Source organism: Aotus nancymaae, unplaced genomic scaffold (assembly GCF_030222135.1).
Source record: "Aotus nancymaae isolate 86718 unplaced genomic scaffold, 86718_ANA_hifiasm-v0.15.2.pri h1tg000002l, whole genome shotgun sequence".
In the NCBI taxonomy this organism is placed as follows: Eukaryota; Metazoa; Chordata; class Mammalia; order Primates; family Aotidae; genus Aotus; species Aotus nancymaae.
Window position 1 is genome coordinate 54,221,595 of NW_026988413.1, and position 17,315 is coordinate 54,238,909.

Below are 17,315 nucleotides of genomic sequence, written 5' to 3' on the forward strand. Positions count from 1 at the left end.
TTTTGATATTTTTGCAATTTGCTATCCTCTGTCCTTGTCATTCTGAAAAAAATTATGGGAACATCATTTTGAGTATTACTTAATATATTTCTTTTCTGCACATATTAAAGGTCTTTTATATAAAGTAGTAATGGAATATGCCTGAAATGATCAAAATTTAATGGACCATAGAGCATTTGTAGACCAGACGCTGTAGAATGAAATGCAAACAGCATTAAATGTCTAAATTTATTTTCCTTTAGACTTTCATCTTTCAGTGATTTTCTGCAAGAATGGTATTAGGGTCTTGTGGGGAATGTTTAATAGAAGCTATAATAGATAATAACTGACTCTGTAATTAGTCATTTCAAGACAGAGGTACTCTTTGAGCCACTGATAAGAATTGAATTGTGTCACTACATCATGTTTTCATTCCGCTGTCACACCCCAGCAATCCATATTCATGGTCTCCCGGTGCTAAGCTCATTGCCAATTCAACACATATACGGAAGAAATATTTGTAACCCGCTCAGCCTTTTGATCCCTTATATTTTATTTCAGGAAATAGCAGAGTAACTTAAGAGTAAGGATAATGGTGTAAAGTCTCACTGACAAAAATTATCAGAAGATTAATTTGGTATGTACATATATATATATACACACACACACACACACACATATATATTCACACACAAAATACAGATATACAAAATAAAAACTATTATGGTTAAATGTAAAATCCAACTAAAATTTTCTTAGATCTTTCTGGTTTTTGAGTACTATAGTTGAATACTGCATGTTTTTGTTTGTTAGTTTGTTTACTTTTCAGAGGAAACTGTCATTTTCATACATCTCTAAGAATAACAATGGTCCAGCTTTTTCTCAGTGGTCCAGTTTCTTCTGTAAAAGTTAGATTTTACAATTTTGGTTACATTGGCTACATTATACTCTCAATTTTATCTTATTTTATTCTTATATGTTATCTTATGTTGTAATAAATGCTTCTGTGTGGTTGAATTCAACAAAAGTTGATTGAGCTCTTCCTTTGAGCCAAATTCTGGGGAAAGTAGTGTGTGAACAAATCTTTTGCGGTTTCTCTGAGCTCTGGGGTCACTGAGGAGGGAAAGGTAACCTTCTCCAGAAGGTCAGAACAGACTAACAGACTGCATGAGAGAGATGGTATTTGAACCTGCACCTGAATACCTTAACAAAAGGTAACCTGGCAAGGGGTCATTCTAGGTGAGAGCAGAAGCCAGAAGGCAGAAAAGTACAGAACATGTTCTGGTTTAACTGGATCAAAGGATGTTTTCAGCCGAAATGAGAAAATTTGACTGGAGGGAGTGGTTATGGCCACAATGCAAAGGTGTTTGAAACCACATTGAAGATTTAGGGTTTTAATCTATGGACTAATGTTAGGAAGCTAGAGATATTTATTGAACAAGGGAATTATGTGATCTAAGATGCATTTGCTTTCTGATTATAGATAATAGTATATGTGCTTTATGTCCCCCTTAAAATGGACTGACAAGTTCAGAATTCTATTTGAAATCTATAATATTGATATTTTCCTCCATGATAAAGTAGCCAGTTCTATTTACATTTTAATGCAAAACTATGAAAGATATAAAAATTGACTCCAAGAGGGAAAATGTCCCTTGGGAAAGAATTTTATGAATTTGACCATAAAAATTTGTAAAGCCATGAATAGAGATTGATTATATGGGAGAACGGATTGTTTAAATAGGTGTTTACTTGTTTAAGCTCATTGGATTATTATTCAATGATTTTACGTAAACCTTTGGTGTCTGATATGGATAACTTGTGGGTCTTAACCCATAGTGGTGATCTACTTTAATTTATATAAAATAGCTAGAATTGACAGGACGTTAGAGTTTATAAACATTTTTGTCAAAGGAGAACTATTTCTATTTCTAAATATCTCTTTCTTTCCAGTTAATAAAATCCAAATTCCACTGCTAACACAAGTCTTGGCTCATAGAAGGTATTTAGTTGTCATCCTAATCAATTATACATTTTACTTCTTTAAGTGTGAATGTATTATGTACCTTCTAGTACATTTTACTGTTTGGCTTACTTTGCTCATTTCAAGTGCATTTACAACAGATTTCTTCTTCTCCCCACCAACTTTTTAATATAATTTTTTTCTAAAATGAAAGTTAAAAGACTAGTACAACAGATGGGCACCGTGGCTCACGGCTGTAATCCCAGTACTTTGGGAGGCTGAAGCAGGTGGGTCGCTTGAGGCAAGGAGTTCAAGACCAGGCTGGTCAACATGGTGAAACCCTGTCTCTACTAAAAGTGCATTAATTAGCCACTCATGGTGGTGCACCCCTGTAGTCACAGATGACCTGGGAGGCTGAGACACAAGAATGACTTGAACCCAGGAGGTAGAGGTTGCAATGAGCTGAGATTGTGCTACTGCACTCCAGCCTGGGCAGCAGAGCAAGACTCTGTCTGAAAAAACAAACAAAAAAGACTAGTACCACAAACATTTGTATACCCACTTACCTAGACTTGGCAATTGTTCAGTTTATAATAAACTAATTTGACAGTGAATTGACATGGAAAATATTATTTGTTCCCCATTTTAACATTAATTAGAGCATTTGACTGATAATCCTGGAAAGGGCATGAAGGGTTTTCTTATTTACGTGTCTGAGTTAGATGTCAGACACATGTAGCCCAATAGTTATTTTTCTTAAAGTAGTTCAAATATAAAATTTTGTGCAGTTATCCCCATCCTAATATACCAAAATTTATATCTTTTAACTACAACTTCTACTTATCCAAGTATACTTTATAAATAAATATTTTTAAAGGAAACAAGTGACAATCACTGTGGAACATTTTAAACTATGCAGCTTGGAACCATAACATTCTGAATCATAGGATCAGAAAACTATAAAAATATCTGTAGTCAGAATTAGTGTATTTTACAATCTTCAAATGAGTATATCTAGATCTACACACATGGATAATCCTGTGATTCATGGAGAGTTTATTTTAAATAGTAGACAGCAGTGTTATCTCTGTCTTTAATCAGCTTCATAATGGGCCAAATTGGTGACCATGAGTTCATATACATATTAAAATCATTTTACATTCACAAGTATGAACCTCAGTTTTCAAAATCATGCACCATATTATTTCTGTGTATGGTAAATTTTCCCTTTAACTTATCATAAATCACTTTTCTACTTTCAGGAACCTATTCCAGTTGCCTGGATGGCATGAGGTTGTGGATGTATGTGATGAGTTAAGACTAGAGAAGCTAAAATAGTGCTTGAAAAGCGAGTTCAGTGAAATTAGAGGAAAGAAAGTCAAGTCAGGGCACAGAGGAAAGATTAGAGCTGGTGCACGTGCGGAGTCACGTAGCTTGATAGAAAGGAATCAGGAAGACACTAGAGGGCAAGGTGGGGGTAAAGGCCTCATGTGAAAACTGAAAACTTCAGGGGCCAATGACACAGGAAACTTCGGCAGATTAACCCAGGGCTGCAAGTAGAGATAACTGGAAGCATTTCAGTGAAAAGGGAAGAAACGGGGTGGAGAGAAGGGTGTTCCTCACACAGTTTCAAAGTCAAAGTGCCTTGGTGTAATGTTTTCAGTACGCTCTTTTATACTGCTCATGCATTCACCACCAGTGTTCCAGTCAGTGAAAACCTGTGGCCTCAGACATTCTGAAATGGTCTACATGCTAACAGAGAATCCACACTGTCCAGTGATTTTTACTTACAGCGATTGGATCCATTATCTTCTTGAATAAATGGAAGCTCAGTGACCAGAAAGATATGTCTTAAATCCCATGAGAGTCTGAGCAACATTTCCTCTTTTTTTAAAAAAAAAGAAAAGAAAAAAAAGAGACCGATTACCAGTTCACATATGGATTATGCATCACATCTGCTTAAATGAGGAAAAGGAATGCTTATTCTGCTGTCAAAAGAGTAGCATTTTTCCAAAGGCAAATATCATTTTATCCTAAAAAATTCTTAACTCTAGCAAGCAGATTATAATCAGTTCATTTCAAACAAGTATATTTTTCTTTAGATGATTTGTATAAGCATACAGCATCTGATAAAATTTATGCATACTTACGCCTTTTTTAAAAAATGTCTTTGGCTGGTCTTTTAGTCAAGTTTCTCTCTGCATTGATCTGTCTTGCACTCTGGAAAACATTTTACATATTTAAATAGCCAACTCTTTTCTGTCTTCTTTTTTTTCCATGCGGCTTTTCCAAATGGGGCTCATCTGATGTATAAAGTCTAGGATTCATAACATACTTCTCCTCTGGAAACAAGCTAAAGATAAGACAATCTTGTACTACTTTTATATGAATATTAATAATTCACCAAATATCGAGCACTAAAAAGTGCCATAAAATATTCTAGACACTTGAGCTATATCAGTGGACAAAATACCTGAGATACCTGCCTGGATGGAGTTTGACCATGGTTACTTTGCCACTTTGGGATCTGGGGGAAGCAAAGAAAAAACAGGAAAGAACCCACATAGATAGCATCAAAACATTTTAGATGGTATCAGATGGTCCTGGGCAAGGTTCTTAATGGCTCCATTCCATACATTCTTCTTTTGTAAGCTGGAAATAATAATACCTCTCTCATAGGTATGTTTTGACAATTAAATGAGATAATATATGTAAAGTACTTACCTCAGTGCTCAGCTGGGTAGTTTACATGCCAGTGCTATATAATATTAGCTATTATTTCTTATTAAAGGTTGAGAAGGTGATTTATTCCAATCCCCCATGCCGTTATGGGAGTAGCATGATGTCAGGCTATTCTATTGGAATGTGTCTTGTTTTGTACTTTATAATATGGATGTTTCAAACCATTCAGCTCTATTCACCAGATTTTCTGGAGTTTAATTTAAACGTTCTCATCAAAGTTAATGTGACTCTGGTCATTCTCCTTATTGCCACCAAAGATGATGACAGCCTTATACTGTGCACTACCTAAATAATGTTATTACCTTCCCCTGGCTGCTTCATCTCAATCTTATAGAAACCTATGCAGGAGAAAATGTTATCATGTCAAGCAGGAAATTATGATCAGGTTTTAGGGTGGTGAGCAAGATAAAATTTGAAGAAGCCAGCCTGAGTAGCATACCTGCACATTTAATTTGACCCTTTTCTTCCCAGCAATGTCCTGATTTTGTGGTTATAAACCACTCCACTTCCAGACTTTGTTCTAAAACTGAAAGCATGCAGTGGTTTTCCTTTCTGTTTTGCAAGAGGAAAAAGTGTGGCTGTCTTCATGCAAATTAGTCTGCTTTTGTTGGAAAACTTCAGGGAACTCATCTATGAAATATGGACTCACAATAAGAAATGTGGTTCGTCTTACTGTTCTTTCAGCCCATGTACAGTTGTTTCCCACAGTATGGAACGCTTTTTAAAAAAAGTGTTTTTTCATAATGCCAAAACTCCAGCACTGCCTTTGACTGCCTTCAGGGGTGGTAGTGGAGGTGGGGAAACCATCTATTCAATATTACATTATTTTCAGATGATTGTTCACATAGCCAGGAAATATGTAAATGAATGCAGAAAGGTAGGACTGATGTTCTAAATTTGGGACCAGCAATTGTAGACACTGGAGTCCCAAACTTCTTTATGTTCTTCTGTAATTTCTCCTCTAAAAAATACCAACTGGGGATAGTATAAAAATAATTTTTAATAATGAGTACAGATTGTTTTGACAGTGTCTAATACTTCAGAAATATATTGTGTTATTCTGACTGTATTGAGAGTTTTTTTCTTTCTTATATTTCAGTGACAATTTCAACAAGTACCTTCTTTGATGGCTTGCTGGTGACAGGACTATACACATCTACAAGTGTTCAGGCATCACAGAGCATTGGAGGTTCCAATGCTTTTGGATTTGGTAAGCTATTCTGACAAAAGAAACCAGTAATCTATTTTACTATTTTAGCAGTGTTAGACCTTTATTACTTCCAAGAAAATAAACTGAAGTATTTTTTGCATGTGTATGTTTGCATGAAGTTGGGTGAATTGAAATAAGTCTTGGAAATGTGCAGCTAACCTTGATCTTGGAGTGATGAACTTTCTATCATTCTCTCCCTCAACTGCCACAATTACACTTGGTCCTCTGGGATTTTTGTAAATTTCCTTTTTTTTTTTTTTTGAGATGGAGTCTTGCTCTGTCACCCAAGCTGGAGTGCTATGGCACGATCTCGGCTCACTGCAACCTTTGCCTCTCAGGTTCAAGCAATTCTCCTGCCTCAGCCTCCCAAGTAGCTGGGATTACAGGTGCCTGCCACCATACCTGGCTAATTTTCATATTTTTAGTAGCAATGAAGTTTCACTATGTTGGTCAGGCTGGTCTCAAACTCCTGACCTCGTGATCCGTCTGCCTCAGCCTCCCAAAGTGCTGGGATTACAGTCATGAGCCACGGTGCCCAGTCGTAAATTTGCATATTCTATTACTTAGGTTGCTGGAATTGCTCTGATGTCCACGCAGTCATTCAGTAATCTGTTCTCATAAACAGTTCTCAAAATCTTGTCGTTAGTGAAAAGTGCCATGTTGAATCTGGCAAGTGAACATTGTATAAAGCACAAGATAGCAATATTTGATAAAATTATTGAATTCTATGAGTGTTCATAGAAATATCCCATTTAATATTTAAAATATTTGGATGTCTTTAAATCAGAGGTCTGGCAGGTTGCTTATGTAGAGAAACAGAAGACTATGTGATGTCCATTAATCTCAGAGGAGTCTCAACTTAGGAATCTCTAGTTTACCCACAGTGCTGTTAAACATGCTGGGCTGGGGTTAAGTAGATCCTTCACAGCATCAGCAATGCAAATTTAATATATCAGTTTATGTAGAATATGGAAATTACTGATCTTACACCAAAATTGGAAGACTTCACAGGACTTCATCCATAGATGTGAGAAGCATAGAATTGTGTTATCAGACACAAAATCATGTGTTCAACATTTTTTTTCTGTGATGTGTATCAAATAAATAATTTTCTACCTACTTTTGATATATGAAGAGTCGAGTCCCAGCAGTAGCTCTGCTGAGGTAGCTCTGCTGATGTCAGAGCAACAATGTTGATGCTACATTGTCACTGCTTGCCCCAGATGAGGTCCACAGCCCCACAGCTTAAAGAAACCCGAAGTCATTCAGTCATCATTTTAAATGATTTTACATTGAAAATTTACTCTATTTTAAAAAGATCCCAGGTAAGCTTTCACAGTCTGTTGGTAACTACTTCTAGGTCTAAACCTTAGGGGAAAAATACCCTCTTAAGTCTAAGAATTCCACTTACTTAGTCCCATCTTTTTTCTGCTCTGCAGAAAGGAAGGGTCAGGTTATAGTCATATATACATAATATAAGTGCATAAGTATATTACATACTACCTGTTTTGTTACAGCAGTACTCATAAGTAGAGTTGTCAGATTTAGCAAGTAAAACTACTGAAAACTTGGTCAAATTTGAGTTTTAGATAAGCAAATACTTTTTTAGTCTAAGTGTGCAATATTTGACATAAGACCTTCTGGGCTCCAGCCTAGCCCAATGAAATCAAAACGTCTAGGGGTGAGGGCCCCGGGCATTGGTAGTTTTTAAAGTTATCAGGTGAATCTAATGTTAATCTGGGATTGAGAACTACTGTACTGGATTAGTGCCCTGCCCAACCATCAGCATTACCTGGGAAGCAGTAACTGCTGGGTTCTAGACCTCACTTCAGGCACAGTGCATCAGAAACTCTAGGGGTGGGATCCTGTGGTCATTTATGAAATAAACACTCCAGGTGTTGTTGATGCATGTGGAAGTGTGAGGAATTCTGGTCTGGTAGAAAGACAGGTGTTTATTAAATGATCATATAAATACGTCATACCAAACCTTGCTAGGGGCTGGTAAGGAGGTATACTGAGTGCTGAGAAAGGGTATGACAGAGAAACAAGATCCAGTCTTGAGTAAAATGAAGTGTAATTTTGAAAGGTGTTCCTGAGGACATGATATTTGAATGGAGCTATGAAGGAAGTGGAGATTCTCAACTGAAGGTCTGTAGATAGTGGAGCACAGCATACCCAAAGAAAGGAACAGCAGGTGCAAAGGCTCCAGGGGAAGAGGCTGGCTATGTTCTAGGAATTGAAAGAAAACCTTGGAGTGGGTGGACCTGGAATCAAGAGGGACGGGGATATGGCTAGATAGGAGACCAGAGTCAGACTGTTCAGGATATTGTAAGTTTGAGGCCTTTATCCTAAGATGAGGGTTTTAGGCAGAGGAGTGACTCCCTCCAACCAACCTTTCATTTTAAAGAGATCATTCTGAGGTAAGTATGGAGAACAAACTGTAGAGCCCAGTAGTGGGTTCAGGAAGATTGTTCTATGGCTAAAGATTTTTATTTTTTTTTATACAGATTCTCACTCTGTCACCAGGCTGGAGTGCAGTGGCACGATCTCAGCTCACTGCAAGCTCCACTTCCTGGGTTCAAGCAATTCTCCTGCTTTAGGGTCCCAAGTAGCTGGAACTACAGGTGTGCACCATCACACTTGGCTAATTTTTTTGTATTTTTAGTAGAGATGGAGTTTCACCATGTTGGCCAGGATAGTCTCAATCTCTCGACCTCAAGATCCACCTGCCTTGGCCTCCCAAAGTGCTGGGATTACAGGCGTGAGCCACCATGCCAGCCCAAAGACTTTTGTATGGCAGGGAGTATAAGATGTCCAAGGTACAGGTTGGCATTGGCAACAAGAAGGAGCCAGATGTGGGGGGATAATAGTTCAGGTTGTGAGTCACATTGACGGGCTCGTAGATCCAGTATTCTTCTCTTATTTGTTGTATGCCTCAGGCAAGTTGTTTAACCTCCCTAAGCTTAATTTTCTTATATGTGAAATGATGATGATAAGGTTACCTGCTTGATAAGATGTTGGGTAGCCCTGATAATTAAAGGAGAAAGTGATTTATGTAAAGCCATTAGCACATAGAAAACACTCAATAAAATTAGCTTTTCCAAATTATAATCATGGCAACTGAAGCAGACAATTTCCTTAGTCCAGCGCTTATATATATATATATATATATATACACACACACACACACACACACACACTCTCTCTCTTCCTGTGGGGGACAGAAAACAGTTCTGAAATGTAATTAATCAGGGATATATAGGTTGAGATGATTTGAGGAGACTTGGCTGAATTAAGGAACTATCATTTGTCAGTGTGGGGGCTTTACATATGGAAAATCATTAAAAATCATTCATTAAGTGTGATGTAAGCACATTTCGAAAGACCATATAAAATGCAGGCATCATATTGCCTCACGTTTTAGCTAGTAAGACAAGTGAACTAAGAATAAAATTGTTACAAATCATTTAAGAAACCTGGGCTTCAAGACATTTCCTATGGTAACTTTGAAAGCTGTAAAAAGTCCATTTGTACTTGAATTGAATTTATTTTGATTAGCATAAATTGCACCTAGCCTTCCCCTCACTGCCAACGCTGTATCATTGGTTTAATGGTCCAAAGAGGCTTCTGAGCTTGGGCAGAGCCCATAGATGACTTCCATAGCTCAGGTCTTCCACCAGATCCTTTGCATTTTTATAGAACATGTGTTTTATATGGGTGTATAAATAGGTGAGATCTTTTATTAAGTTTCAATAATATCCAAATAATTTTATGTGTATTTTTGTGACAGTAGTAAATAACTTTAAAAATAAAATTATAAATATGCCTGGAGATTATATAACAAAATTAATTTTCATGAATAATGTTTAGAATGGAAAGCAGGAGGTAAAATGTCTTTTTAAATAAAATGGTCACTTTTGAAAATAAAGCATATTAAATTTGGGGGTATTAGATATAAGTTTAACATATTCTTTACAAGTTAAAACAAAATTTTAAAAAGATTTAATTTGATTAGGGTCTGGGTAGGAAAGTAGAGGAAAATTATAGAAGGTATAATTTCTAAATATTGCTACTTTTTGGTAGTTAGTAGTTATGGTAAGATCAGGCTAAGGTAATGATTGAATACATAATCTATTATTAGTCTCTGATTTTTTTGATGGAATGTTAAGCAGATGTGGTTTATTTGGCATTTCCCCAACATATCATAGGATTAATGTGCAATATGTTTAACTAGCTGTGATAAATAAGGCAAAGGAAAGCATTTAGTTGAGCCTAAATAGGTACTTTTGAAAGTGTTTTTTCCTACTTGTAGTTATTTTAATTGTACTGATTACACTGAAGTTATAGCTACTCTTCTTTGAATATAAAATGTGTGTATGACTAGCCAAAATGTCCATAATTATACTTAAGATATTGTTGCAGAAATGTAATTCCAATAGCATTACTGCAGCTTTTTATGCAAAGCCAGAATTCTTTAGCATGCATGCCTCACTGACCAAAAATAGACAAATGCCTAATAGCCAGAAATATGTTAAGACAATAGCCATGCAAAAGATGACTGTAAGCCAGCAATGCCTGATTTGCAATACCTCATTTTACTTGTCAGTATCAGAAAACATGCTGCCCTTGGGAAGTGTGATGTTTAATTATGGATATCTCTTTGTGCATCCCAGGAAAAAAAAAAAGGTTTCTCTCTTGTCTTTGGCTTTGAATTCCAGCTCAATCATGTAAATCTTCAAGGCTCATTGTGGTTGCTCAATGAAGGTTTATTTGAATATCCTTTCATACAAAATTGTTCCCTTTCCAGGGCTGAGACACATTTTACTCAAGATTTAGAATTCTGGTTCTAAAAGCTAGAGATTTTACTCAATTTTTGATATTCTGGCTCTGAAACCTGAGAATTAGGTTTGCAGGTCTGATGAATAGCAGCCGAATTTCAAATTGTTAGACCTTCCATAAATTAAGGTCTTTGCAATTCCTAGATAATCTTGCTCAGCTAATATATCAGCCAATGTAGCAGTTTTTCACTTAAACTCTTGTACTTTTCTATGTGTTTCATTTCTTTGTTCTATAATAATTTGGAATCGCAGACATAATCATTTAAGTTAAAGAATGCTTCAAAGGCCAGTTGCAGTGGCTCACGCCTGTAATCCCAGCACTTTGGAAGGCCGAGATGGGCGGATTACGAGGTCAGTAGTTCGAGACCAGCCTGGCCAACATAGTGAAACCCTGTCTCTACTAAAAACACAAAAAATTAGCTGGGCATGGTGGCGGGCACCTGTAATCCCAGCTACTTAGGGGGCTGAGGCAGGAGAATCGCTTGAACCTGGGAGGTGGAGGTTTCAGTGAGCCGAGATTTCATCATTGCATTCCAAGCCTGGGCAATTGTGTGAGACTCTGTCTCAAAAAAAAAAAAAAATGCTTAAAATGACAAAATTTGATTAAATCCAAGTTGGGGGGAAGGTAGTGAACATGTGTAGAAATTTTTGCTTTGTAATTTTTTTCTCTTAAACATTCAGGTAATCATGTCATATTTTCTTTTTTATGTGATATGAAATGTGTTTTGTTTTCTTCATTTTCAATAGACATTAAGCAATTAACAAAACCAGTGTTTTCAATACTATCTTTAAAACGTAGTATTAGAAATTTTTAACTATCTGATTATTTTCAATGTGATTAGATAGATAGGAGCATGTTTACAAAATGAATTATTTAAATATATGTTTTTTATATATCTATATATGTTCAGCTCACTGTAACCTCCACCTCCCAGGTTCAAGCGATTCTCCTGCCTCAGCCTCCAGAGTGAATTATTTAAATATTTTCAGAAAGACTTCAAACTTTAGTAAATCTTATATTGGTCACTAGTTAATAAAAATTGTCCTTCATTAGTAGGTTTAAATTTTATGTTAATGTTTCACTGCCAGGATGCAAGTTTTTACTATTTTGAATGGAAATGAAAATACAGGATCTATATATGCTAACTTTTCATTATCCTTCACATTAAGACTAAGTGGAACCTACAACAAATTTGCTAATTGTTGCCAATACCCTTACTCCCCAGGGCAGTAACAGCCTTCGAATCTTAGGTGTCTTGTCTGTGTGACTATGAGTCATACATTATGAATGCATGAACATATTTAGGGCTTAATATTCATGAAGATGGACAGCCACTCACAAATTCATAAATAGAGTGTTGTATAAGTAGTGGTACTTATTTACTAGCCTAAATTAAGCTAATACTTTACTTAGAATAACCTGGCTAAATTTATTTTGTCTGTCTCTTTACAAAGAAATACAAAAGTAAATACGATTTAACCATACTTGAGGAATGCAAAGGCATGATGTTTTATTGGGTATGGTAAATTATCTGTAATTAACAAGAAGACTTCAGATTAATTAAACAAATTACTCTAGCCAATGGTACAAAGAGCAGAGCTGACAAGAGATGAAATTGCCATTAATTTCTCCTTTTAACAGGGCACTAACCTAAATTTTGTCTTTATTCATTCCATTTGAGTATTCCATTCTTACCTTCATTAAGAAATAATTTTATCTGGTTTATATTTGACATATGATAAATAATTCAGGGATATTTCCCAACTTCCAAATAGCTACTTGAATCACTTACTAAAATAGTGAGCATGACAAATATAACGCTATTGAATTAATTAACCAATATATTGTTAAAGCAGATGTTCAGGGGCATGAGACTTGAGCCAAGGTGGAGGAATTAGTAGAGAAAGTCAGTTCATCACAGTGGTTCAATACATGAACTCTGGAGTTAGGCAGCTCAGGTTCCATGCCCAGCTCTGCTTCTTGCTAACTTGGGCAACATATTTACCTTCCCTAAGCCTCCATGTCTGCATTTGTAAACCAAGAATATCCATGGTGCCCAGTTCACAAAGTTGTTGATGGATTAAATGCGATTATCAGTTCAAATACCTAGTATATATTATATGTGCAAAATAGGTATTTAAACACTCAGAATGAAGTGAGAATTCTTTATTTGGGAAGGGCAATAGAATGAGAAGACTGTTCCAGTGGCAGAGGTTTGAGAAGAAGTTCACTTTAATTTTGGGGAAATGGACTCAGTTTCTTACCTTCAGAATTTAGAGCTGGAATGGACCTCCCCTAGAGCCTGGCTTAATGCCCATCTCCAGTGTATAGGTAAGGAAGCAATGCTTGGGAAGACAAGTGGTGACTATTGCAGGAGATCGTGTAAGTGTCAGGATAAAAGCAGGTGTGCACTGCATGTTCTCACTCATAAGTGGGACTTGAACGATGAGAACACATGGTCACAGGGAGGGGAACATCACACACTGGGGCCTATTGAGGGGGTGGGGGACAAGGGGAGGGAGAGCATTAGTACAAATGCCTAATGCATACAGGGCTTAAAACCTAGATGACGGGCTGATGGATGCTGCACCATGGCACACGTATACCTATGTAACAAACCTGCACGTTCTGCACGTGTATCCCAGAATTTAAAATATAAAAAAAATTAAATAAATTTTTTAACAAAAAGAAAGAAAAAAACAGGTGTTCTGGCATCATAGCCAGTTCTCAGATATTCTTTTAAAACTATAATTTACATACTATGAAATGTACCATTTTAAAGGCTACATTTCAGTGATTTGCAGTATATTCACAAGATTGTACAACTAACACCACTAATTCTACAAAGCTATTATCACCTCCAAAAGAAGCCCTATACCCATTAGCAGTCACTCTCCATTTTCTTCTCCCCTCAGCCCCTAGGCGACCACTAATCTGCTTTCTGTCGCTATGGATTTGCTTATTCTGGACATTTCCTTTAAGTGGAACCATATACCATGTAGCCTCTTGTGCCTGGCTTTCTTTACTTAACATGTTTTCAAGGTCCATCCTGGTGTAGTATATAGCAATACTTCAGTTCTTTTTATAGATGAATAATATTCCATTGTATGGATATGACTTATTTTGTTTAGTGGATGGATATTTGGTAGTTACCAGATTCTTAAAACAAGTAAATAGGAAAAAAAAAAGTTTAAAGAGGATGCAAAACAATAGGATCACCACATTCCTCAGATACTCGTAAGTGGCTCAAAACCTCTAAAGAGGCCGGGCGCGGTGGCTCACGCCTGTAATCCCAGCACTTTGGGAGGCTGAGGCGGGCGGATCACGAGGTCAAGAGACCGAGACCATCCTCACCATGATGAAACCCCGTCTCTACTAAAAATACAAAAAAAATTAGCCGGGTGTGGTGGCACGTGCCTGTAGTCCCAGCTACTCGGGAGGCTGAGGCGGAAGAATCGCTTGAACCCAGGAGGCGGAGGTTGCAGTGAGCCGAGATTGCGCCACTGCACTCCAGCCTGGAGACAGAGCAAGACTCCGTCTCAAAAAAAAAAAAAAAAAAAAAAAAACTCTAAAGATTAAAATTGCTTAGCCTGTTCCATGGCTCAGATGTGAAAATGGTTACACTTAGAAATCAAGACAGATTTCTCCTCTGCTCCTTTTTTGCCATTGAAGAGAGATAGGCCACTGTATCATGTTTTTACTCTAACCCTTTGGCCTTAGTTTAAACCGTAAGGTACAAAAGCTAAGCTAAGTCACATTTACTAGCACAGGAGTTAGGAACTGAGACATGTCAATTCCAGTCCATCTCTCCATGAGCTGAATTGAGGGAACATGTAAACATTCAGGAGCTATGAGCAGCCGTGCTCCACAGTGGCTCATAGGAATCATGAGCAGAGAGAGAGTCAGAATGCTGCCTGAGGTACCAGAGCTTTCCAGATTCCTGTTATAGGCTTACTTTTCATCAGGCTCAGATATTTTTGGAGTCTAAGAAATAATAAACATAGCTAATATTATCAAGCACTTGCTATCTGCCATGTGTGTTGCAGGTGTTAACTCTTTTGATCCTGAATGTTCTACTATAATTCTTCTTATTTTATACATAAAGAACCGAAGGCACAAAGAGTGTAAATAACTTGCTCAAGGTTATGCTTGCTTAGGGAGTTCCAGAACCATAATTCACACTGAGCCCTGCAGCCTCTCATTAAACACCCCTTGCAGCCCAAGCCAGCTTGACTTGATTTCTATTATCACCCAAAGAACCTTGACCAAGCAAAGTCCCTCTCTGCTCCAATCCTGCCACCCTTTCCCACACCTCTTCTCAACCTCTTTTCTAGACACCTACTCACCTCCTCTATTAAGACTTTAGAACCCTTCCCCTCTGCTCCTCCATTCCTCCTACCTCCACTCCCTCCTCTGTGTTTCCCTGTCTTCTCTGACCTCCACCAGTCACCTCTAACAAGCTACTAAATTTGCTTGTTTAAAAACCTTTAAGCCTCTTTGAAGACAAAGAGATAACCTAGCCATCTTCACTCCCACAGCACGTTACAAGTGCTCAATAAATATTTACTGAACAAATAAACCAATAACAATCTTTGAGGATTTGTAAGGTATTTGAGCTGCCTTTAGTAAATGCATGGTGGTGGGGGTGGAGAGGAGAATATTACTGTCTTTAAGTTTGAGGATATATCTAAATCTAGGTATGTCCATATATGTGTACACATCTATACATGCATTTAAAAGTATACAAATATATGTTAATCTTATTAAAAGAGACCCTGGGGAAATTGATCATCCTGGTTACTGCTTTGTCCCTTTCTCTCCTGGAGGTGGCAGACACCCAGTTTTTGCAGGTAGGACAGTGATTAAATATCTTCTATAGAATTAAGAAAATAGAAGGCAGGGAACAGTGGCTCACACCTGTGATCCCAGCATTTTGGGAGGCCAAGGTGGGTGAAACACTTGAGGTCAGGAGTTTGAGACCAGAGCCTGGCCAATATGGTAAAACCCTGTCTTTACTAAAAGTATAAAAATTAGCCAGGTATGGTGGCACATGTCTGTAGTCCCAGCTACTCAGGAGGCTGAGACAGGAGAATCACTTGAACCTGGGCGGCAGAGGTTGCAGTGAGCAGAGATTGTGCCACTGTACTGTACTCCAGCCTGGGTGACAGAGTGAGGCTTTGTCTCAAAAAAAAAAAAAAAAGGAGAGAACTTCAATGGATTGTACAGTCCAACCTCATATCTTACAGCATATTGGTATCTTAATGGTACATTATTAAGTTCTTATCTCATCTGTTTCCAGTTTTTATTTCATCTTCTTTCCAGAAATGACAAGTCTATAGTTTCTTGGGAACATATTCTAAGATTATATCAATTGAAATGATTAAGGAAGATTCCCTTGTATGAAGGTGTAATCCCTTGCTTTTAACTGCAGCACCTTTCTCATATAATTTCTCATATAATTGAAAATGTAAGTGTTTGCTAAAAAGTGGTTAAGTCACTTATTTTCTTTCCTTTAGGCAAACAAAGACATACTCCACATGAGACTCTGCCATTTCCTAGCTCCTTAATAAAATTTTCTTGGCAATTTTCTCTGGATACTTCACAGGTCATAGATAGAGGAATTTAGTCCTGATAAGTTATGTAAAGTCAAGAAACAATAGATGCTGGAGAGGCTGTGGAGAAATAGGAACGCTTTTACACTGTTGATGGGAATGTAAATTAGTTCAACCATTGTGGACGACAGTGTGGCGATTACTCAAGGATCTAGAACCAGAAATACCATTTGACCCAGCAATTCCATTACTGGGTATATACCCAAAGGAGTATAAATCATTCTATGAAGACATATGTACACGTATGTTTATTGCAGCACTATTTACAATAGCAAAGATATGGAACCAGCCCAAATGCCCATCAGTGATAGACTGGATAAAGAAAGTGTGGTACATACATGCCATGGGGTACTATGCAGCCATAAAAAGGAATGAGATCACGTCCTTTGCAGGGACATGGATGAAGCTGGAAGCCATCATCCTCACCAAACTAACATAAGAACAGAAAACCAAACACTGCATGTTCTCACTCATAAGTGGGAGTTGAACAAATGAGAACACATGACACAGAGAGGAGAACAATACACACCTAGGGCCTGTAGGGGGTAGGGGGTGAAGGTAGGGAGAACATTAGGACAAATAAATAATGCATGTGGGGCTTAAAACCTAGATGACAGGTTGATAGGTGCAGCAAACCACCATAGCACATGTATACCTATGTAACAAACCTGCATGTTCTATGCATCTATCCCAGAACTTAAAGTAAAAAAAAAAAGATATGTACCCAGCAACCACTGAAGGTACTTTAAAAATGTATCCCTAAGGAAGAGCAGTTCTAGTTCCTTTCTCTTTCTTATATCTGTTCAAATGAATATGCTCAGAATCATATGGAAAATTGATAGGTATATAAATCATATAGGAAACATACATATATAATCATATCAAAAACAAAAGAATGTCAGGAAATGCACGCTTTTTAGCAGATTCTGATAAAAGTTGCCACTGAGTTTTATAAGTTATGATTTTTGAA

The 17,315-nt window shown here is 37.2% G+C and overlaps 1 protein-coding gene across 4 annotated transcripts in view; it reads left to right on the forward strand.

The window, feature by feature from the left end:
* RELN (reelin) overlaps positions 1-17,315 on the forward strand; it is a 527,812-nt gene that overhangs the window by 68,029 nt on the left and 442,468 nt on the right. For all 4 annotated transcript variants that reach the window (XM_021673084.2, XM_021673089.2, XM_064374717.1 and 1 more), the window contains exon 2: positions 5,784-5,894. In XM_021673084.2, the coding sequence (XP_021528759.2) occupies positions 5,784-5,894 (111 nt within the window). The remainder of the gene's footprint in view (positions 1-5,783; positions 5,895-17,315) is intronic.